The 23555-nt window shown below is 35.6% G+C and overlaps 1 protein-coding gene across 26 annotated transcripts in view; it reads right to left on the bottom strand.

Moving 5' to 3' along the window:
* Positions 1-23555, bottom strand: part of VPS13B (vacuolar protein sorting 13 homolog B) — a 438137-nt gene that overhangs the window by 378807 nt on the left and 35775 nt on the right. For 23 of the 26 annotated variants that reach the window (XR_003256169.1, XM_026082771.1, XM_026082768.1 and 20 more), the window contains 5 exons: positions 23361-23448; positions 17635-17826; positions 16826-16995; positions 11905-12099; positions 10138-10262 (listed from right to left, as the gene is read on the bottom strand). Coding sequence is in view for 25 of the 26 variants with exons in the window: in XM_026082771.1 (XP_025938556.1) it covers positions 10138-10262; positions 11905-12099; positions 16826-16995; positions 17635-17826; positions 23361-23448 (770 nt within the window). In the remaining variant the exon portion in view is untranslated. Of the gene's footprint in view, positions 1-10137; positions 10263-11904; positions 12100-12581; positions 13948-16472; positions 16533-16825; positions 16996-17634; positions 17827-19697; positions 19950-23360; positions 23449-23555 lie in introns of those variants that run through there. The other 3 variants (XM_026082774.1, XM_026082776.1, XM_026082775.1) reach the window with 3 other exon arrangements.

The following is a 23555-nucleotide window of genomic DNA, read 5'->3' as shown; positions in this document are numbered from 1 at the left end:
CATTTCTGTTAGATCAAATTATTTCAGTATATTGGAATCTGTGAAGAACACACTGTAAGTGCACAGCAAGGTGCGGCTCTGAAAATTACCAGAAAAAGAGAAATCCTTTTGCCTTCAGCAGATCTATATCATAATTCTTCTTAACTGGTTACACATATAAACAGAAATTGAAGAACTGTCTTTCATTTTGAACTATGAAAAAAACCCAGCTTTTAAGTGAAGAAATATGAAGATAAGATCTGAGCTAACCAACTTTAAATCCCATTCTTTAGCCATTACAACATACCTGTCTAAATCCTAAATACACTTCTACTAAAAAAAAAAMCCAAAAACCAAAAAAACTAAAATCCATCATTATGCATATATATGCACACTTCTTGGCTATCAAAGGAATATTCTAATCATGCTTAGCAAATACATTTCCTTATACAGTGCTTCTATTCAATTGTTCATTTAGGAATCTCCATACCCTTTAAAAATTATCAGAAAAGGAACAGTTGTCTCTTTACAGTCCTGCTTCACTCAGCAAGCAAATAAGCAAATACAAAAATAAAAGTGTCACTGAAAAGTCTCATGCTTAATTTTAAGCTGAGGGAAGAGTAAAGGAAGGAGGCAATATTTCAGTGGGCTGGTGGCACTTGACAGAAATTGATCATCATGTCTTGAGTGACATTTACAAAATTGGAAACAATGAATTTTTGTTAAAAAACAGTACCAGCAACAACTGCAAAAACAGGATTTAAAACTTCAAACTTATGATTATGAAGAAGTATCCTGCACCAAATTCATCTAAATATTTAAAAATATTCACTCATCCAACAGGAGAATTTATTCTAAGTGTCAATATATCTATAATTATGTTTTAAGCAGCAAGTTGGTTACAAATTAAAAAAAGAGAGAGTCTTAAAAGTTTTATAGAATTATCTAGAAGAGGCATTGGCTGCAGAAATACTCCTGGACCCCGTCTGTGATCCACATCACAAGCCCACCTTTGCCAATAACATCAACCTTTCCCTTTTCCTGATCTCAAGCAATGCATCACATTATTAGCATAAGCCTTTCAAAAGTAACCCTCTCAATGCCAGAACACACATGCCATTTATTTTTGTTCATTCGCCACCCATCCGAAACATTTTCAACTTTGAGAGTTATTGTGATTTAACATTTAAAATATGACAATAAGCTATCATCAGAAAACTGCAAAAAATTTCCATGTATTTTCATATTGAAATGTTAGAAACACATGAAAGTAATTTTAAATGAGAACTACTTAGCTACAGTAAGCTGAAATTTCTTTCTAAAAATCACGAAAAAAACAGCTGGAAACTACTCAAAGAAGATCCAAACATTAGCATGTGTTCAATATAGTTCAAAATAATACTTGTTCCTCAGTATATACAGCTAATAGGTACTTCAACCTATTTTAAAATGTGTTACTAAAGAAATAAAACAAAAATGAAGGCAAAACTATAAATGACTAGGATAAAAGTTTTTGAGGAAAAACGGTGAGGATGTTTCCTTGTACACAAACAATATTTCACTTGGCCTAAAACCAAAGACAGATCCTGATCTGTGAGAAGGCTTCTGCTCATAGAAAAGAAAAAGCATGGCTAGGTGTGTTAACAGGATTTGTCCAGGGAGTCACCCAGACTCCCACAAGCACGTGGAGATACAACCACTGCTGGAGATAGGACACTATGCTTCTCCCACCTAGAGAAGAAGCGAGAGCAAGTAAAGCTTCTAAGGAAATATTAATAGCTTAAGGGGTGAACATGCACATAAGCCTTTATATTTGGTTTATCTGTTGCTCTGAGTGCCCCACATGAAGAAAAATAAATCTTTTTTTTTTTAATAAAATGTTTTTATTCCCCAGTTAGCTAATCACCATTTCTCACGGTTATCAAATTCTGCTGAGCCTGTCATGTTAACCTGCTTTCAAAAATAGGTTCATAACCCCAAGACCATACAGTTTCTGGTGCCTCACTCTGAGTGGAAATGAAGACTACCATCTGAGACTGAAGCTCTACAGAGTCAAAGAAGGATATGCTATGGCTTGTCCAGCAACATAGTATATGGTCCACAGTCATAATGAAGGTAATTGTGTAAAAAGAATCACAAAATCGGCACTTCTATATAACTTAGTCAATAAGCATTTAAACACAGCACTTCTGTGAGAGAGGACTATTTGGTACCCAAGAGAATAATTCAGAATTTCCTTTCAGAAACATAATGGTGTAGGGAATTATACAAAAAGTCCTAAAACACGAAAGACTGCAAATTCTGTAACTTGAAGAAAAAAAAATATCAACTACAAATTTGCAAAACGATACTTTCATTCCTATCAAATTCCCCTGATATTTTAATTTAAAAGTTGTGAAGAAAAAAGTAGAAGATAAAAGTGCAACTGCAACAGCGTGGTAAAACTCCTTCAAAATTCACTGCCATGCCTAACATCTGAATGGGACAGGCTCGCAGGATGCCACCGCAYGCGTGCTCCTAGCCCTCCAGGTCCAGGGGCGAGTTTCAAGCAGGCTACATCTATATTAGCCAGTGAAACAAGGCCAAGCACAGGTTTAGGTAACGGCCTGCGACTGTCCGTCCTGTTTAGCTGTTCCCTTGATCCCTGCTACAGCTTCAGGCCATGGTAGCTTGCGCTTTCTCAAGCAATGCCTAAGCAGTGCTGAAGGGATCAAGTGCACCAAAGGCTGTCCCCTGGCAGAAGTCTGGCTTTATTCAGTTATATTTTTTTTCCTTCAGGGAGTGAACAGGGAGCAAAGGGGAGCAACAGGTCGGCATGTGGGTATGAACTGAGCCACAACAGGCCATTTGGCCTCGGGGCCAGAGAATGGTTTCTACAGTGATTTATTTAGTAGGGTAAGTGTAACCTCAGAGACTATTTCTCTTCATGACTCACGGATACACTTGAAGAGGAGAAAAAAAATGAAGCCATCAGTTGCAGGTGAAATTCTGGAGAAGGGAGGGATGTTCTGTGTGAAGAATTCCCACCAGTGGAGCTTTCTGGCCGGAGTCTACATAGGTAAACTCATAAACTGAAGATATTGCTGAAAATCCTAGCATTATTACTATCTGTAGGAAACTTGTTAAGTAATACAAACAAAATTTCCAAATGCATCCATAAAGTATAAAAAGGAGTAAATATTAAGGATTCAAATTTACCTTAGCATTAATTCTGAATAATAGCACTTCAGCATTATGACAATAAGTTTTTCATCATTCTCACCAGTTTCAAGTAAAGCAAAAGGTGGCTTTAACCCTGAAAATCCTCTATATTCTGAACTACATATCATTTACTTGGTTTTTAGTAAAAATGCCAGCAAATACTGATGGCAACACAGTTACTAGAACCTGGCTAAAATTAAGGACCATCACTTTATAAGTAGTAAGGATAATGTATTCACCACATGCAATTATGCAATCACTCTCCCTGGACAGATATTAGTTAATAGGCTTAATTTATTTTCACTGAAGAACCTTGACAATTAACTAGTCTAAATAATTACACTAGAAACACTACACATGACCACCCCTTGCAGTCAGCTCTGCTGAATTTCCTTCTCATGGACAATACCGAAAAATCCAACTGCTTTCAATTTACATTGATTAAAAGTGCACTTTTAACAGATTCGCTGAATGCTGCCTGCCACATCTGCTGAGAAGCAGCAACATTAGATCTGGACTTGATTAAAAAAAAAAAAAAAATTAAACTAGAGGTTTCCARCTGAAGTTAATTTGTAGTCACAGTAATCAAGCTGCAAGTCAAATGAACAGACCCTCTGGACAGAGGGTCATTCCTGGTAAATGACAGCAGTTCCTTCCAGAAGATTGTAACTGCAATTGCCACGAAATGTTTGTGGTGAAGAAACCTTATATGCTAATGCCACTGCAGATTAGAAAACGTTCCACACAACTTCTTTAAGCATCTTCATCCTTAAGCACCTTGCACATAAGCATGGCCAACTTAGTTTTACCTACGCAACTTTTATAATGAAAGATACATTCAACTGTGTTATCAGCGAAAGATCATTCTCCTGTTAAAACCCAGCCTCAAATCACCCTCTATTACTGTTCACAACTGGCATACCTAAACCTCCAAACACACACAAAGGTGCACAGTAAATCAAATTTCTGAAAGTATCAAATTGATTGTTTGCAAGCCATATTGAAAACAGCTACAAGAAAAAAAAATCCTGATTTAAAATTACACTCTCTGACATGTCTTCTATGCTATGGCACAGAAGTACACAATGTTGAAGCAATCCAGAGTACTCCCTAGATTGTTTGTCCATTTTTGGGGCAATTCTACACAACCACCTCTTCAGAACCCACCAGAATGACTGTTTCCCTCTGTTCTTGCACAGCCCAAATCACTGGCATACTTGAATAGTCCAAGCAGGTTTTTACACATGCTAAGTCCAACTCACATGACACTGAACTGGCCAAAATTCTGTGCTGTCCCATACACTGATGGCATCTGTTCAGGCATGCAAGCTCAGATCTTTTCTGTTACTAAGGATAGCCTGAATTTTCATCTGGCAGTTATATCCAATTACTGACATAACTAATAGTCACAAYTGAATGCTACAAAATGAGTTTCATGTGTTTTCAGCCTGTCTCTGCTTCTAACTCAGGAACTGAGCATACCCCTCAACTGCCCATATGAAACACAATCCACATCCAATCTAAATTGACATTACTCTTTATTTACTGTGACTAGTCAATAAAACAGGCTGCCAAAACCAAGACCCAAGTGTCAATTTATTGGAAAATTTGCTAGATTTATGATCTAATGTTCACAGTCTTTGGATATCTGCCTCTGTGTTTCTTGCCAGCAGGGTCCATTTGGCTCTTAATAGCACACAATTGCACTGAACTGCACGACAGCTACATCTCATGACTCTCAAGCTCACACATCTACTGTGCTTTCTAGTACTAAGTAGCATTACTCCACTGGACATGCCCTGTGAAGATGTTTCAGTCAAAATAGTAACAAAGACAGAAAGCTCACCTGACCTCCCATTAGATGTTTTTAATCCTCTCAGCAAAGGCCATGTCAGCAGGAGCTAATTTCCTTGCTGAAAAAACTCTATTATTCAGCAACTCATATCTTGCTCTATCATACTGCTTGTGGATCAGCATGAATTATTCTCACTCTGGTCAATTCATTGTGGTACCATTAAATGCACAAGGGGTTTTCACAATGACTCATAAGGCAGACATGAGCAAGTGCACATCATGACTCACACTGCAGAGTATAACGCCCTAACTGGATTGTACAAGTAGTCTAATGATGATGAATTCTGTCAATGGAAATACAGTTGTGTGGCATAGCACTGTATGGCTTTGATTAAGCTAGGGATGTTTGCATTGTAAGGGTTACATGATGGGAGAAAGCAGAAATAAAACTGTATAGAGATAGACACGCCTTTAAAACAACAAATGTTTTAGCAGAACAGAGTAACTAAACAGAGTAATGGCATAATAAAACTATGAGAATTCTAAAGGTGGTAATTCAGTATCAAATTTATAAACTAAAAAAGCTAAGCTAAATTCATTGCACAAAGCAACCATGGCTGGCAACTACATAGTGACAAAGTCAAAACAAAGGCTAGCAAGTCAGGTAAGAAAACAGAAAATGCTGATGTTCATGCTGCTGAGAAAGCATGTTTCTCAATATACTTGTAGTCAACAGGAGGTTATAGCCTAGCATGCCAATAAAATGTAAACCTAACAAATTCTAGAAACATACTGAATATTTACTTTTATAATTAAATTTGTGTTGAAATATTAATGACTATATTATATAAATGCCCTTAAGGCTTATAAAAACAAAGCCTACAGAAAATACACATGTATATTCCAAGTGAGGATCTCTGTATCTAGATTTCTGTAACGATCTTTCAGTGCTGTGAAGGCACATATTAATAAAATGACTATGTTAAGACTGCAGTCCTCACCTTTAACAAGCAAAACAAGCGATATTATATCCCTGGGCAGCTGAGGTGCCCACCATATAGTTCATACAACTTTCTCTGACAGGAGAGCAAATTTTAATCTTACAACTTTTGTCAGTAATGGCCAGCTCTTCAATAAAAGGTAAAGGAAAGAGAAGAAATGTCAACACAATCAAATCTACACTGCTCAATACTGTGGGTACAGCAGGTCATACTAGTTCCATCTCAGCACCAGCTTGGCCAAATCTAAACTGGCTCTGAATGTTCACAAAGCTCATAAACCCTCGATTCATATATTCAGTTTGCTTAGGAGCCCCCGTGTTCAAGATATAATTGACTTCTAACTTGGATACTTTGTCCAGCGTAACAGAGTTCACACATGCAAATCTTTCAGTATACCTAATATTAATTTTTTTTTAATTAAGCAAAACTCAAAAATAGCAGGCAACAATACAAAGAGGAGACTAGCTTTTTGGAATTTGTTGTCCTGATGGCTACAAAGAATAATATATTGCAGCTCTCTAAATAACAATAAGGATAATTTTCAAAAGTTTGAGCACAGTACACTGCCATGCTGTCCCATTATACAGTTATCTGGATGGAAAGATAATTTTATGGCAAAAGATACAGAATCTGATCTTCAGAAGAGGTAAGTTCAGTATCTGGACTCCACCACAGTACTTCCTATGCAACAGGCAGGAAATATTCATACTCAGTTTCTGAACTTCAATGCATTAAATGGAAATTTTAATCACAAAATCGTAGAATAATTTGAGTTGGATGAGATCTCAGGAGATCATCTAGCTCGGCTTACTGCTCAGCACTTATTTATCTTTCAAAACTGCAGTCTGCTACAATAGGAATTTTCTGTGATTTAGCATTAAGCCTCTCTGGAAGTTCAAATCTTCCTTATTCTCCTAAAAATTTGATTCCTTTTCCAGACACCTACCAGATCAATTAATGCAAAATGTGCCTGCGGTAACTTTGAGATCTCTACATTTTGGATGGAGTGGAATAAAATAAGTAAAAGATTTATGACATTTGGAAGTAACACCAAGTAGATAAGACCAGTCTCATGCTGGCAAGAACCTTCTTCCTCAGAAACTGTTCAGTTGTGATTGGCACACTGCCTATATGTAAGCTGAAATCTACTTCTTAAGACAGTGTTTGCAGAAAGTAGTTCAAAAGAAAGAATATTTGCAGAAATACATCCATTTCATCTCTCATCCTAAAGATTTTGTTGGTTGACAGCTAATTATCTAGATCTACTTGCAAGTTTCTGCTCCAGATTTTTCCTCTAATACAGTAACAATTCCTTTCAGGGTTTTTTTGGTATCAAGAATGTTCAATTAACTGCTATGCATTCACTAATAATTAAAGTGAAGGCCATGAAATCCTAGATACTAATTTACCCAGCAGCTCCACAACTTACTCATAAAATGATTCATTTACACACTGAAATTTAGGATGACCAGCTATTATGCGAGTTTGTACTGGCGCTTCCTTGCAGACAGCAAATAAGCAGCTATTGACGTAGTTTCAAAATGAGAAACACAGAGACTCATATCAAGGAAACAGACCCCTTGACAATGGACTAAGAGACTAAGGTGCTGAACAGAACGCAGGTAGAAACAGGATCACCTCATCCCCATTTACATCCTTATTCCATAAGTGTTCAGCGTCTCAAAGGCTGTCACAGGTGGAGACAGTAAGTAAGAACCTTCCCATGGACCTGACTCAAGAGGATGAAAGTCTAGAACACTTGTCACAGAAAGGGAACACAAAGATGATAGGGCAAGAAAAAAGAAAATCTATATTCTTTATGGTATGGAATCTATATTCTATAATGGTACTTTAGTATTCTTCAGAAGGGCAATACAGTGATACTTTATAAGCAATAATGTTATAACACTCAACTATCCTACACTCAATTATCTTATCTGTTGCAACAGAAATTGTAGCCAGAAGAAAAAAATAATCAGCTAATTCCTCTAAAGATTTCTGTTTGGCATTAAACATTCTTGTAATTCATTCCGGGCTTCTAACTATATTCTGCTAATTCTCAGTTGTTTTTAGACATCCTTCTGAAAGCTTTGAAAGCTGCTTTACAATTTGGCATGCAACACCACATAAAGTAGTTGTAAAATATTGACATTAACATTGTATTTTGCATCTTGCTATGCTTGACAAAACAAAATACAAGACTTTTTGACTTTAATACAAAAATAGATTAGGTCTACAACAATTTAAAAGTTTTCAAAGACTTAGTTAACTAGTGAGTTTGAGCAAATTTCTTTTATAAGAAAGTGTATTAACTAACATTACAACAGACCAATTTGGTAAATCAAATGAAACAGCACTTCTGCAATATTAATGGTTATTTGCTGGAATTTATTGGTCTGATGTTGCTCAAATTTTGTCTCTTAAAACATGCTACGAATGTTTATCAACTTTTTAAAAAGTAAATATTACCACAGTATTTAATACACAGTATACATTTTGAGATTATTATACTCAAACTAGAAAAGAAAGCTATTCTACTGATTTACGTCAGAAATCAAGCTGAGATTTCTCACTGCTAACTCAAAACATACTACCTAAGGGATTCCATAACAGTTCATAAAATGTCTTTGTTTTTAAAAGGTATGGTCTGTGGTATATATTTTCTACTAAGAAATAGAAGAACACATGTAGCATCACATGTGCGCACTTTAAGAAACTCTGGAATTGGGGGGGGGGGGGAATGAATTTAAGTTTAATGACATTACCAGGTTATTCTACCCAACTAATTCTCACTCACTGCATGACTTCAGTGACATTCTCAGTCCTCACACTGATTTCGATTTAGTTCAAGTGCTATTTGATGCATTTCATCTGGAGTTTTATTCACTTCAGACTACACTTCATTTAACCAGACTGCTGCTGTACTCATTTGTTTTTCTACTTTATTACCCGCAAATTGGTGTTGCTTAGTTTAGATAAATTGTTGGAATACATTAACTTTATTTAATTATTTCACACTGTTAAACAAGCAAACTCTAGAAACATATAGTATCATATAAAAAAGTGAAAAAATTACCACTAATGTTCTTTTAAGACATACTAGACCACAATAAATATTTGTATTGCAGGATCTGCCAAAAAATGCTGATAGATGATTTGCCATTTTAAGACAGTACCATTTTATCCCCCTAGAACTACTGCTCATTTTTATTTTTCTGTGTTACTAGTCTACCATACTCTATTCTTCAGATGGGCAATGCATCATAACACAATGCATTAAAAAAGAGAGCACAAGAGAGAGAAAGAGCACACGAGAGAGACTGCTACACACAAGGATCACAAAGAATAACTTTATGTAAAATATACGGAAATGTGGGAAGAGGCTGTCAATCCTACCAGACTACTTGCTGATTATACGTTATCCAGAAAACATTTATTATTTTTTAGCAAAAGGCCATGACAGAACAGTAATTCATTTGAAGTGGTTACTATTTTTGTGAACTATTAATGGAAAATATGAGAAAATCAATTAAGCTGCTACCACCTGGTGGTGTGCTGATTATGTTAAAAAACCTCTTACGTTTAATACGGTATCATAACTCATAAGAGGAAAAAACATTATATTCTATATGTACCACTACAAACATAGTATTCTTTTTTTTTTTTTTAATATAAACCATTACACTTCCAAAACAAATCTCTTTGTCAGTCTAGGTATACAGCACAAAATGTATGAAGAGGAAATGTTTAACACATTAACCTGTTTGCCTATTATCTTACTATTTTAAGTACGATTCTTCATGAGGATTAGGCCTTGTTTCAAGTTTTTTTTTATTTGGTTGAGTTTGAAACAGAGAGAGCAGACCAGTTCAGTTCAACACATTAGCTCAAGGAAGCACGGAAACTGGTTCTCAGAAATTCAACAAATGTGTGCGTCATCTATTCTCTCAACCAAAAATCTGTCTAAAAAGCTGATTAACACCTACATCCTCATAAAGAGGTTTATTAATGATAACAGACTTAACAGTAAAATATATGATACAAGAGAAAAAGAGACTTAGGGATAGATAGGGCGCTTAGTATTTTCTAAACCAGTCGTTATAAAAGCAGAAGTAGTTATTGTGCATTTTACTTAAATACACTGCATATGCTTAACACTCACCAATATTTGGGAAACTTGACCAGTTTGCCATAAAAAGCAGTACTGAAAGAGGGAATAACTGGAGCAGGGAAGAAGTATAATCCTCTACTGTCCAAAGAGGTCAGTCCTGCTTGAAAACCAAATATCTGAAAAAAAGCAGTTGGTCAAAGTGTACACTAGCACATGATTCAATCATTTTCAAGTTATTTTTCAAGTATAATATACAAATCAACTCTTTTAAAATATATTCAATAAATATGAAATAAACTATGTATTACTTTTAGAGAATTTCCACCCCAAACCCATAAAAAACTAGAAAATCCTGCCAGTAATAAAATGGTGTTCCAATAAGAATATGTATATATTCTCTTCACTCAAAAAATAATTGTCTACTCTAAATAATTGTTAAAAACCAAATGCAAATTATAATTTATCCATTAAAATGGTTTTCTATATCCTTAACTCTGAAGATTACACATTGCCTTTCATATAAAATAAATAAAAATCACTTCTTGCAATTATAATAACATTTGCCTAAAAAGTGATATTTAAAGGGGAGCTTTCCTTTGAAGCTTTTTTTTCTTAATAAAATGAGAAAATCTAAAGAAAAGGTCATCACAATTACTCTACAATTTTTCCCTTAGCAATATGGAAAATGAATGATCATAGAGTTGACTCTTTTTAACATGTTCTATCACCATTCACATAAGAACACAACACATGCCTATATTAAAACTAACAAATAAAATATCTGACCCAATAAAATTCAAAATTAAAATCCATGTTTTTAAAATGCTGATAGTTGTTAAAACCTTTGAGAATAGAAAAAGTCTCTCCCCAATTAAAAAACAGATGACCTGTGATATTGCTATCCCAATTGCTTTAAATGTGATAGGACATGAACACGTTATCCCTAAAACTGAGGGCTTGCCATGTAATTCTGGAACAATGTTTGTGTTTTACACTGATGGTAAGAATTTCATTGCTTAGATTTTTGTTATGATATGAGCAGACAAGTGAATGGAGGACTGGAAATTTTCACACAATTAATATAACTGGTATTAAATATTTATGTTTTAGTAGCACCCAAAAGCCTTTCAAATCATCTAAGCACACAGCTCATCCTAAAAGGTTGGAAGGCTTGGGTAAAACTCCTCTTAAAAGTTTACTTTATCATTCTACTGAAATCTTAACAGATGGCAACTGAACAGTCTCAAAATGATTTTTCAGTAGCATCTTAAACTCCCTCCAATCTAGTAATAGAAATTCCTTTCCTAATAGATTTTAAGTTGAGAACATTCAAAGGTTTTTCCTCCTAAGATGAAAATATCTGAAATTGTTTGGTAAGAATAATCTTTGATTGCATACTTCACTGTCATTGTTTTGCTCTGTCAATATTATTAAAATCAATGTTTTTTCCTCACAAAATCCTATCAAGTTTCTAAGCATAATTCATTGTAATCCATATATTCTATGAGAATTATTGTAAAAAAATGGGAAAGATTTCCTTCTAAATTATTTCAACTCAGTCTTGCCATGAAGATTTTGGAGTTTCAGTCCATGTTGTTTCCTCATGTGAAGTTCTCTGCTCATGTTGGAAAACATACAGCTCAAGTAAGAAGTACTGACCCAAAAATCATATTTATTCTATGAAATGTACTTAACTATATCCTTTCAGCTAACTTGAAAATGCTTGCAAAAAACCTAACTGTAAAAATTTAGAATTGTCTATGCTCATATGAACTTCTCAACATACTGCAGTGAGAAATAGGTTTCAAGATTTTTTACCTTTAGATAGCAGTGTGAATAACAGTAATGAAGCAGGTTATCAGACAGTTGGCTAAGGCTGCTGACCATCTGTACAAGTTGCTCAGCGTACATTGGCACAGAATGCTCCAGGTTAATTTTATCCACCAATATTCTGATGGAAGGTAAAGGCCGCAGAGGCTGGAAGCTCATAGCATTTAACAATCCACTTGAATTCTAAGGAAGAGGAAAAAAACACACACAATTATTATACTACAGATCTATTATCTGCCACATATACATGCGCACAAAAACAAAGCTCCATGTAATGATCTGTTAACAGGTTACTGTGGCCATATACTCCTAATAATAATCCTGAAATATTTTGAAAATAATTTCTGTATGTATATTCTGTACATAATTTTAGAAATAAAAAACTTCTTTATAAAATTTTCATCTAGAATATGCAAGTCAAAATATTTAATTAGATATTTACTTACATTTTTGTCATGTAAAAGCACTACGAGCCACACACACTGATATAACTTTTACACTGTCATACACCATTATATATTTGTAATCATGCCAGACAACTCAGCTAAAAGAAGAAAATGCATTTACAAAAAATAAATATTGCAGTTTTATACATTCAACCAGATTTTTCGTAGTATTCATTAAAATGAAGTACCATGTCCAGTACAATAAAGACATGGACATACCGGAGCGAGTCTGGTGGAAGACCACCAAGGTGGTTAGAGGGACAGAGCACACAATCACTCCCGCAGGAGAGGCTGAGGCCAAGGGGGTTGTTCAGGTTGGAGAAGAGAAGGCCAAGAGGAGATCTTCCTGTTCAAGTATTGGGAGAGGCTCTCCAGAGCAGCAGTGGAATCCGCATCCTTGGAGATACTCAGCACTTGGTTGGATGCTATCCTGAGCAACCTGCTTGAACTGGGCTCGCTTTGAGCAGGAGGTTGGACTAGATGTATTCTAGAGATCCTTCCAACCCAAATTATTCTATGATTTTAAAACTTTTATTAAACATACACCAAAAAAAAAATTTTTTTTGATGTATGTACTACTTTAAATCTAAAAGTTAAAGTTATTAGTATTTTAAATATGCATGGCTTCACTCAAGAAACGTAAAGTGAAACTTCAGGTGAAAAATTAATACTAAAAAGGTAATTTGAATTTAACTTGTTTGCCTCAATCCCACAACAGATATAGGGCTGTCTACCTATTATATGGATGCCATCTGCCCAAGGAAAGAAAGACCACAGATTTCAGCTTTCAAAGAGACTACAGATATTGTCTCTACCCTGACTGCAAGGACAGGGAATGGATGTAACCCACCTTCCTCTACAACACTGAAACTATCTTCACTGAAAACTATACTTCTCAAAGCTGACATAATGTGGAGAAGTCCCATAGTTTAAGATACCAAGAGCAAGTAAAAAGTAACAACAAGCAGCACTTTTTGAATATGCAAAGGAGACAAAGATCTGGGAAATGCAGAAGGAAAGCAAACGGAGAATTCTCAGACCGGGAGAGGCAAGAGATGGGTCATACCTGAATATACCTCTTCCACCTGCATACTCAACTGAATTTTGATGAAATTCAGCCTAAGCTTATAAAGGCAAAGAACTCTTCTATCTGTAATTTCAAATACTTGACTATTGCTACAGAACATGACTTGCATGTTTATATTATTTTGTTAAACACAGATTCCAGTATAAAGAAACTTTTACGTCAGTGCAGAGAAACAGCTTTCATGATGCTGCAGAGTATGGTCACAGTACTGTGATATCTGGCCCCAGTGTACAAATTTGAAAAGAGCCCCCTTGGGCCAACATTTAGCTTAAGGCATGACTCAACTAAACCTGACAAGTTGCTGAACTAAACAGTAAAGTCGTTATGGTACATTCATCTGTAAAATTCAATCACCTCAACTTTAACATAGGAAAACAGATGACAAGCTAACACTGCTCTGAACATTGCTAGTTATTTTTTAATGTACATGTTCATACAGAATACACAGTAGTCTGCATCAAGGATTTGTAATGCACCAGTGCAAGTGTTTGTTATAGATTCCAGTAAGAAAGGTTCTCAGGCACTGTAAGGCATTGGTTAAAATAACTTTTACTAGAGATAACATGAGAAGGAAGAAGGGAATAGCAAAGATRATCTTACATCCCTTCAGATGCTGGAAACCTCTAGTTGTGCAGCATTGGACAAGTCTCTAGTCAGGGCATAGCACACTGCACAGATCCCATCTGTGATGATGTTCATCCAATGTTGCACAACTCAGAGTTTCCAGCCTCTGAAGAGATTCTGGGATGTAAGATTATGTATGCTGTTCCCTTTTTCCTTCTCATGTTATCTCCAGTAGCATGCATTTTAATCAATACCTTATGGAGTCTGAGAGCCTTTCTTACTGGGATCTACAACAAACACTTGCACTGGTGCAAAACACGATTTTACCACCTTGAGTTCAAAATGGCTAAATGACTGATCACAAGTATGCTGCATGCTGAACCAAAAACCTGCAATTTAAAAGTTCAAATGTTTTATGAACTTGGCTGTTTGGGGAGAAAGGGGATTATTGATGCAATTTTTCACACTCCATAGTCTTCATATGAGGCTTATTTCGTTCCAAAAACGTAAAAACAACAGTCTCAGGGCAGAAAGAAAAAGAACAACAATAATACATCTACGAACTTTTTAAATTGCCTACAATAGCTTTGATATTCACACTGATATTTCAAGTACAATCTATTGAGCACTTCCAAGCTGAGAGGGAGTAATGCTTCCCATTACAAATTTGGTAATGTCACATTTTCTAATAACAGAAGCTTCTGTATGTATCCTAATAGGTCAACAGACAACAGATCTGTCACCAGTTCACTGATGCCAGCGAGTTTATCTGTGAAAAGACAGGAAGTCTGAATTTAGGAAAAAGAGGTACACATTCCTCAAGCACGTTCACTGAATAAATGGTATGCACTTGAAATTTTATACAAGTTGCAGCCAAAAGGGCAAAAGACTAGTGATCTGAGTGAAGCATTAACATGTGCATGTTACCATGTGTATTTCAATTCTGCAGCGAGAATGATTATATGAGCCCACTAAAAGAAAGGCCATTGATTAAGACACTCTGTACACTTTAATTTGTCCTCCTGCACATATACATACAATCTTAAATCACATAAACATGCAGTAAAGTACATTAACATATAAGAATATACAGCCCAAGTTAGGCAATATTCCCCTGAACAGTAGATATCTAGTATTTTCTCAAGATCTTTTATTATGTCGTCGTGCCTTCCATAATGTAAGGCTGCTCAAATCCTTCTGAAAACAAAAGTATTAATCTTTTCAAGTGGCTTTCACCTTTTTTTCCAAATGAATGCTTCACAAATACTGATCAGTTTATTTTCACAAGACCTACAGAGTTTCACCTCCATTTTACAGATAAGGGAAGCTACTGAAAAGAAAGTCTGATACAAAAAAAAAAGTCATTAATTCTGGAAGCCAGTTTGAATGCCAATTTTTGAACATTTAGCATAGTAAAATACTTCACATATAAAAGCAGAGCTCCCATTGCTTTAGGTGGAACTACAGGAACTGAGCACTTCTGCAGAATAGATCACACCCAAAAAACCCCATGCCCTCAAATACAAGGAACATGTAATTAGTTGCCACTTGTGAAAAACACATTGGAAGTGTTATCAGACAAAAATAACTAGAATTGAACTCTGAATCAAGAATCCGTTTTTTCCCCTCTTCGTCCAGTTCCTTTCCTCATCCATAAAACATCTTCCAGCTTCTGCAACAGGAGGTAAACCTACTGTAAGTCTTCACAGCAAAACATTAATTCATCCCTACAGTATATTTATTTTGTGCACTGAGGAAGGAGTCCTGCAGGAATAAAATTAGTATGGGAACCTGTAGCTGAAGTTATACTAAACATACGTGAAAGACCAAACAAATTAAGGCTCTTTGGGAAATTTCAATTCTGGCTCTTCTTTCTGAGCTAGTCACTTTACAAAAACATAATCATGTCTTCATTTGGGAGGTTTGAGGGGGGGGGGGTTGTTTTTTTTTTTAAATACATTTATGTGATCTTCTGTGTTATAAAAGCATGTTTTCTTTCTACCAAACTCCTTTCCAAAATTTTCCAGTCCCACAGATTCATCTCTCGTCTCCTCTGCATCCAAATCAGAAGTCCTCTTCATCTTCTCGCTGTCTTGAACCATATAGTTAGGAAGAGAGACCATTAACAAATCAGAGGAAAAATTGATTCCCTATTCAGTTTAAGTACCCAGATAAAAACATTGTACAATACACAGCAGTTAAAAGCTCAGTTACAGCTCAGTTATGCGTCCTGGCTGGAACTAGTACAAACATAACTAGCTGTTAGCATCTAAGAAGTATCTACTGAGCATGTGTATTCAAAGATTTCTGATTTGACCAAGTTTGGGAGGATCTGCATGGCAAAGTGACAACAGGTACTCCTCTGATCCAAAGGTTACCATAAAAAAAACTTCAAGTCCCAGCTACCTAGTCTGCTTGACTATTTAAACTCTTTTTTCCTCCAAATTTTATTTTCTTACCAGCAAGTGACACCTTCAGTTTTAAAAAGCCTGGCTAGTCACTGCACACACCACTGGTCTTAGGTATCTGAAAGGAAGGCTCACAGTCAGCAAATTCATTTTGAAGTTAGTAATGTGGTTGGCACATGGAATAGCATCCCAGGAAGAAAATTACACTATTTCATCCCAGGTATTGTTTCAATTTCCATTATTTCACATGAAGACTGTCAGGGATGAAAAGCACAGATGCAGCGAGCCCTATGTTAAGGTAATGCACGTTTGACATTACAACTTTATATATTTTAACCTTAATTATTTAAATTAAATAGCACATGTTTATGTAAAGAATTGAATAAATATCTGCATATACCTACCTTCTCACCCATGATGATGGGCAACAAGTGGTCCAGTAAATTGAATTCTGCCACAGGGATTGTAATTGTACACTTAACAGTAGTGAACGTTGTAAGTCGAGTGGGAATGTATTCTTCCAATGATGCTACTTCTTCTGAGTTTGGCATAGTTCTATTTCTATCTGTAACATCTAAAACAAATCAAGATTGCATAAGTATGACTAATATATATAAAATATTTCCTACAGTGGCTGTTTCATAAATGCTTTAGAGATTAGCAAAAACGGAAAGCATATTTATTTTATCCCTCCATATTTAATAATTTTATTCCTTCCACACTGGTTCTACCTAAGGCTAAATGCAATCATAACTGGAGTATTTTCCTCACTTTGAAATCCACATTTTAGAAGTGAGAAATATATACAGCTCATTCTAAGTTTTATGCAAGAAACTGATCTTAACAGTTTTACCATAGCTTGTTTCCAATCATTCCCCCTTCCCCCCATATAACTATTATTTCAAACTAATCAATGCATACCAGCAGGGATTCTTCCTTCTCTAAGGCACCAAAGATAAGCTAGAAGTGTCAATAAAATAAATGTTCCCCTCGACAGGAGCCCTGAGATTGAAAAATCTGGCTTTCAAATCGTCTGAACTGGCACTGATGGAGATAACCCAAAGTTTTATCTTCATTTTAATGTTTTTTATTTGGACTCATAAAAACCCCAGACATATTTAAAGTTTGACTAGTTAGAGTTTAACTCCTTCAAGAGCACTGAATTTGGTCTGATTTAATTCTGTATATTTGTGTACATGCAGTAGTAGCAAACCTGGCTTAGTTCTCCTGTATGGCTCATATTCGTGTTCCAGAGCACAAACTATCATTTTCATTATCCGGTGTACTGCACTGCTATCCAGTCGAAGATTGAGGGGACCAACAATGAGGTTTTTCGTAGACATCTCCTGCACATTTCCAAAATCTTCACTCTTTACTGAAGAGGGGTCTTGCTGATTCCCAGAAACTAGAAGTTTTACAGATAACAACATGTTATATCAAACAACTGGATATAAAAGTTTAACCTTTGCAAACTACTTTTGCTTCAAATCCTGTAATCCTAGACTTATCATAAATATACAGAAGCTATACAAACACAAATTGAACACATAAATATCCGTAACTGGTTTAACAGATGTTTAAACAAGTACTGTTCCTGTATAATGCAGAGCAAACAGTAAGAATCTGCCTTTCCACCAAGCACCATACAAATTAATCAGTCATTGAGAAGTCCTTCCATTATCTTTCTATTTCTCAGTCCTGCGATGCTCTGAAGGTCTAAACAATCTCCTAACTTACGTGGGCAACTTTATCCCAGGTACCAATGACAACTGTGCTATTCAAAATTTCTGCACTGTATTGCAAAGATATCCACCAAATAATCTTGCAGATTGAGGGTGCAGGAAAAGGTTTGCTGTGAAGAAACTTCATTTGAAAGAGATACAGGCCCTTGAAATTCTAGCTGCTGGTAAAGGCGCTAGAACGGAAATGGGAATCGCATTCACTCGTATTGTCATAAATCAGACTGACAACTGAAGGAGGTAAACCATTCCACTTACTGATGAGGTAGGGCATGGGTAGTGAGAATGCAGATTTCTTCAACCAATATGTTTCATACCATTTTTAGACATATGACTTCAGGGATTAAAAGGCTGTTAAGTCTCTGCATCCAGTCGAGCCTTTGTGCTCAGAAGGCCAACCAGTGTACCAATTAAAGTATAATGATCATTTTTGTGACAATAGATATTGGGCAATGAAGTAGATTAAAATCACTTATTCACAGTATATAGACCACTGGTCAGCTATTGAACAGTATGACTACATTACTCTAAATTGACTTCATGGAAAAATTCTTCAGTTAAATTACACAGATGTCAGAAACAGGTTTTCTTGTTACATACAACTTGCAAAAAATATTTACTTTGCAAAGTTCCACTCAGATGTCTGATTTTTTTTTAATGACTCATCACTTTGACAATGTCTTCATAGTTTTGATACAAGCACTGTACATTAATTGTCTTGCTAACCATTAAAAAAAAACAGTCTGACAAAAAAGCATCAAGACTGAATGGATTCTCAGACCATTTACCATACAAAAAGAAAAGAGAATTCTGAGACAAAATTGAATGATGATAATTTAGTCATTCACTGAATCTGGATAGAGCACACTCCTTAGATAGTACAGTACTCCATAATCCACCTGGTCAAAGCTGTGACAAACAGGAAATATGCTGTCATTACACTTAGTGTTTCACCTTGGTGTCTACTGTTCAATTCCAGGGTTGTCTCCTTGATATATTCTCCTTGGACTTTTATGATGAAGTCAGGGTGCAGAAGCTAAAGGCCATGTTAATGGTGGACTGATTTTTCCTGTTGCATCCTGCATACCATTAATAGCTTTCAAGTGATTGCCAAGCCATTAACCCTTTCTTAGCCAAAGTGGAATTTGTACACCTTCTCACAACACAAGGCGGATGCCGTTCCTCCCCTTCCTACCTACCTCCCGGGATGCAAATTTCCCTGCATAAATCTAACAGCCTCCTTACTTTCTATTACAGTAAGAAACAATGCACACTTGCAGAGAACTATTGCCCCAAAATGAGGGAAAATCTGATAACTCCAAATTCTAGTTATGTTCTCATGGATGTAATCTGTCTGTACCGATGTATTTAAAGGAAACGGCATGAACAGATCAGCAGTGGGAACCGGGCGGCTGCAGGCAGTTGACCCACGCACTTTTTCAAAGAGCTGGAGTGTCTGTCATATTCTGAGTAGCTGAGGTTTTGTGGTCAAGCCAGCCCGGCATGGCATGCTTCACAGCTTCAAGGCAAATCTTACCTCTAAACCAAGTGGAAAAATGCATGTTTTCTTTCTGGTTGCCTGAGAGGAAACTAGTCTTTTTTCATGATCCATGGGAACACTCCCTTTTCCCTCTCTCTTTACTATACTCATTCAAAACAGTTTTTTTAATGGGGAGAAGGATGTTTTCTTCCCTCCTCTGTGAATCACTCTGTAAAATGTTTTTTCCTTCTAAGCGCTGGCGAGGGGAATGGTCGTGGTTTATTCTAATTTGAAATAGAGCTGTCCTTATAGGCCTCCAGACTCAGCAGCAGAATTGTCTTTGTCCCTCAGAGCCTAAGAAAAGCTGATAGCGAGAGCATTTATAGCCTCTGCTTCCCCTTGCTGGTCTGTTTACCATTTCTGAAAGAAAAAGGGGACAAAAAGATAACCTTATAAACCCTATTCAAATCTTCTCCACAAGATTCTTCACTTTTGAAGGCAAATGCCTCAAAGGCAACAAAAAACAAACCATGAAACTGTTAGTTAGAACCTTCTTATAAATCATGAAAAGGACTTTTTTAAAAAAGGCAGTATATAGCCTGCTGTCAGGTATGCTTTATTTAATATGCATTTAACATATATTTTTGTCAGCATTCCCTCCAATTCTATCCTGTATGGAGTTCAAATGAACACTGTCAAGAAGCATAAAAATAAAAAAAAGTAACCTCACATATAAAATATCAAAGCCAAAAGCCTTCAAAGTAATAATGGCCTATATTTTCAAAAAGGACAGAACAAACCCACTTGTGTGCACTTTATATATATGATTAATATACTGAAGTGACAGAATTTATCCACTTTCTGGAAAAATTATGTTTAATTATGCACATTTAAGTGCAAAAAGAATGTGAGTAGGAATTCTATAGGTTATGCAGAAGTAAGTGTTCACAGGTTGCTTTTTTGTTTGCAGATACATAAAGGAAAAATCAGGTTACTGATCACAGTCTTCAGCCCTCAGTAAACCATACGCCTAATTCTAACTGACAAAAACTTTAAGATGAGTGTACTGCATAATAAACACAAACAAAATACATAACTTCAAAATCACACTGTATTAAATCTGCAGGTCTCATAAATCTCCTCCAGGATCAGTGGAATTGATATGTTACAAAATGTTTCAGAGATATTACTGTTTTGCATTCAAACAGATGGCATAAAATAGAAAAACAAAGTGGGAAGGGAAGGACAGGAAGAATTTCAAAATTAAACTACTGTGCATGACTCACTATCTTGTTTTTATTCAAAATACTAAAAGTGATTAGTGCACTTACCTAAGTGACAGGTGAAACTTCTGAGGTTAATACTATCCAGGAGGCACTTCTGGTTTAATCAGTAATTGTATGCGCCAGGAAAGGTTAAAGGGGCCAAGAAGGTGACAAACCAAAATTGCTTTGACAGATAAAAATCTTACAATCACAGTAACTGCCTCCTATAATTTAGGTTGTATTGGGGTTTTTAGGGGAAGGCGGTATGTGCTGGTTGTAACCAAAAATATAATTAATAATGTCAAAATGAGAATTAGTAAAATATTGACTTTTTACATAAATACTTTTCATAATAACACCACATATTTAAACTGCAGCAAGATTTATAAATATTTCAAGGTTTTGAAAACAATAAGTCTTGATTTTAAATTAAACAATTTATATACATTTGATTATGTTATATTTCTTAATTATATAGCTGACATTCAGTCTCAACAGCCACCTTTAATTTAAATTAATTAGATGATTTATTCCTTTACGTATTCAGGTAGCTGGAATTAGAGGAGTAATACTGAAATGGAAGCACACAGCAAGGCTTGATAGGAAGCTGAGCATTTTGAGGTGTTTTCCTAGCGACCGATACAGCAAATAAAAGGCAAGAACCTGGGAAAACAAACTGAAAGAAATAGCAGAGAAGCTGAGGAGGGAAAAAGTACTATGAAAATACCAGCCCAGCTGTGAGCTAAGAGTGTTTTTGCTTGTGCACTTTCTGAAAAGGGTTAATTGCAGTCTTGTTCAATGCCTTGTATGTTCAGAAAAACAAGACAAGGAAGTCCACAAGATCAGTTTCTCCTCATAATCAAATAACCTGTGCATATTCAAACTTCAATAACAAAAATCAAAAAGGAGATAAAACATATCCCATGTCCTCTACTTCTCTACATAAAAGTTGTGTGTGTAAAGGAACAGTTATTTCTTTATTAAGAACAGAAATAAACTGTAGTAAAAGCTTGACTTAAGGTCCATTTCTCAGTTAGCTTCAGATCAAACTCATGATACGGTACACAGACAGGAAAGCCTCAGGACTGGGAAAGAACTGTTAAATTASCTGGTCTATCCAACTATACCCAACTATCCAATGCAATGGCAGCGTGTGCATGTGCATACTATTTTATATATTTATATATAAAAATAATATATTTATAAGTATATACAAAAATATTGTTTGTGTGTATATATATGTATACATGCATGTATATATATATTTAATAAGCTTTACCATCCTCTAACCAAAATTAGTTTTACTTTCCTACTCCTTTTATATTTAATGTCTAACATATTCAGAAAAAAAAGAGCAAAAAAACCCCCACAAACAAACACTGACACTTCTCTTATACAGAAGGATAAAAATGAAAAAAAATAAAAAAGGCAAAAAACCCCCCACACAGATGAATCAGACTAAATAGCAAGGAGAGATAAATATGTTTGGTCACAAAATAGCTGAAAGTTGTCAAGAGACCTCTGCAGCAATAGCGTTCACAATACTAAATACACAAGTGGGGAAAAAATCATTACTTAGGCAACAAAAGCTATAGAACGGCAGCTGTAGATGACAAACTCTCAGAAAAAAAAAACAACACAGTACTATTGATTATAAGAATATCAGTATAAATACAAATAAATCATTAAATTATACACACACACACACACACACACACACACAACTTGTTCATGCATTAACTCCTTTGTCCTGGCTTCTGTGATGCTCACAGAAGCAAATCATATGTTTAGTGCATCAAATCCCCTGTAATCTCACAGATTTATAAAAGAATTGATGGGAATCTCAAAAATGTCTTAGAATCTGGCATATGCCTATGTGCACATGGTTTAGGCTAATACTTGCTCTCAAAATCCTCGAGATAGGTATATTCAAATTCAATTCTCCCTACCATCTTTTCTGCCACCATAAATGCCACCTTCACAAAAGCATATGTGTTAAGGCTATATATACACACTCAGCTGAGTAATTTTGAAGGTATAGCCTTCTCATCCTTGCCTTTTTTTTTTTTATCTTCTACATCAAATAGAAGATCAACATACTCAATAATTTTTTCCAAAGTCAATAATAATAATAATAACAACAACAACAACGACTAAAATAAAAAGATGTCATTCTTAATGAAATTTGCACTGCTACAGGAGGATGATTTTCAGTTTAGCCACTGATTATAAGAGATATTATCCCAATTACTTAGGCAGAAAATAAGGCAGAACACCAACAATCAACAACAAATAAAACAAGTAACCTCAAATGTATCAATGCAGAAGAAACCATTTTAACTATGAACCTGAAGGCAAATCAAAGGTAAGGTAGAGGACAGATGGTCAAGGACCAGCTGGGCCTGAAAAGTCTTTGTTTCTATTATTTAACAGGGTAAACAAAGAAGAAAGGTACCTTTGCCACTGGTGCTTTCCATTGTGTACAAGTAATCCATGTAGAAAGCCCCAAATCTCTGCATTCCAGCTATCTCTGTGTACGTCTCCTACCAACAAAGCAAAGCAAACATAGAAAACGTTGTATAAGGAAAGAATCTTGAGATTACCAACCGATAGGCTCTTAYGAGGGAGATATATTTTTGTTTGGATTTGT

This window comes from Apteryx rowi, unplaced genomic scaffold (genome assembly GCF_003343035.1).
Source record: "Apteryx rowi isolate R43461 unplaced genomic scaffold, aptRow1 scaffold_591, whole genome shotgun sequence".
In the NCBI taxonomy this organism is placed as follows: Eukaryota; Metazoa; Chordata; class Aves; order Apterygiformes; family Apterygidae; genus Apteryx; species Apteryx rowi.
Note: the sequence above shows the minus strand (reverse complement) of the source record. Positions and strands in the feature narration are given on the sequence as shown.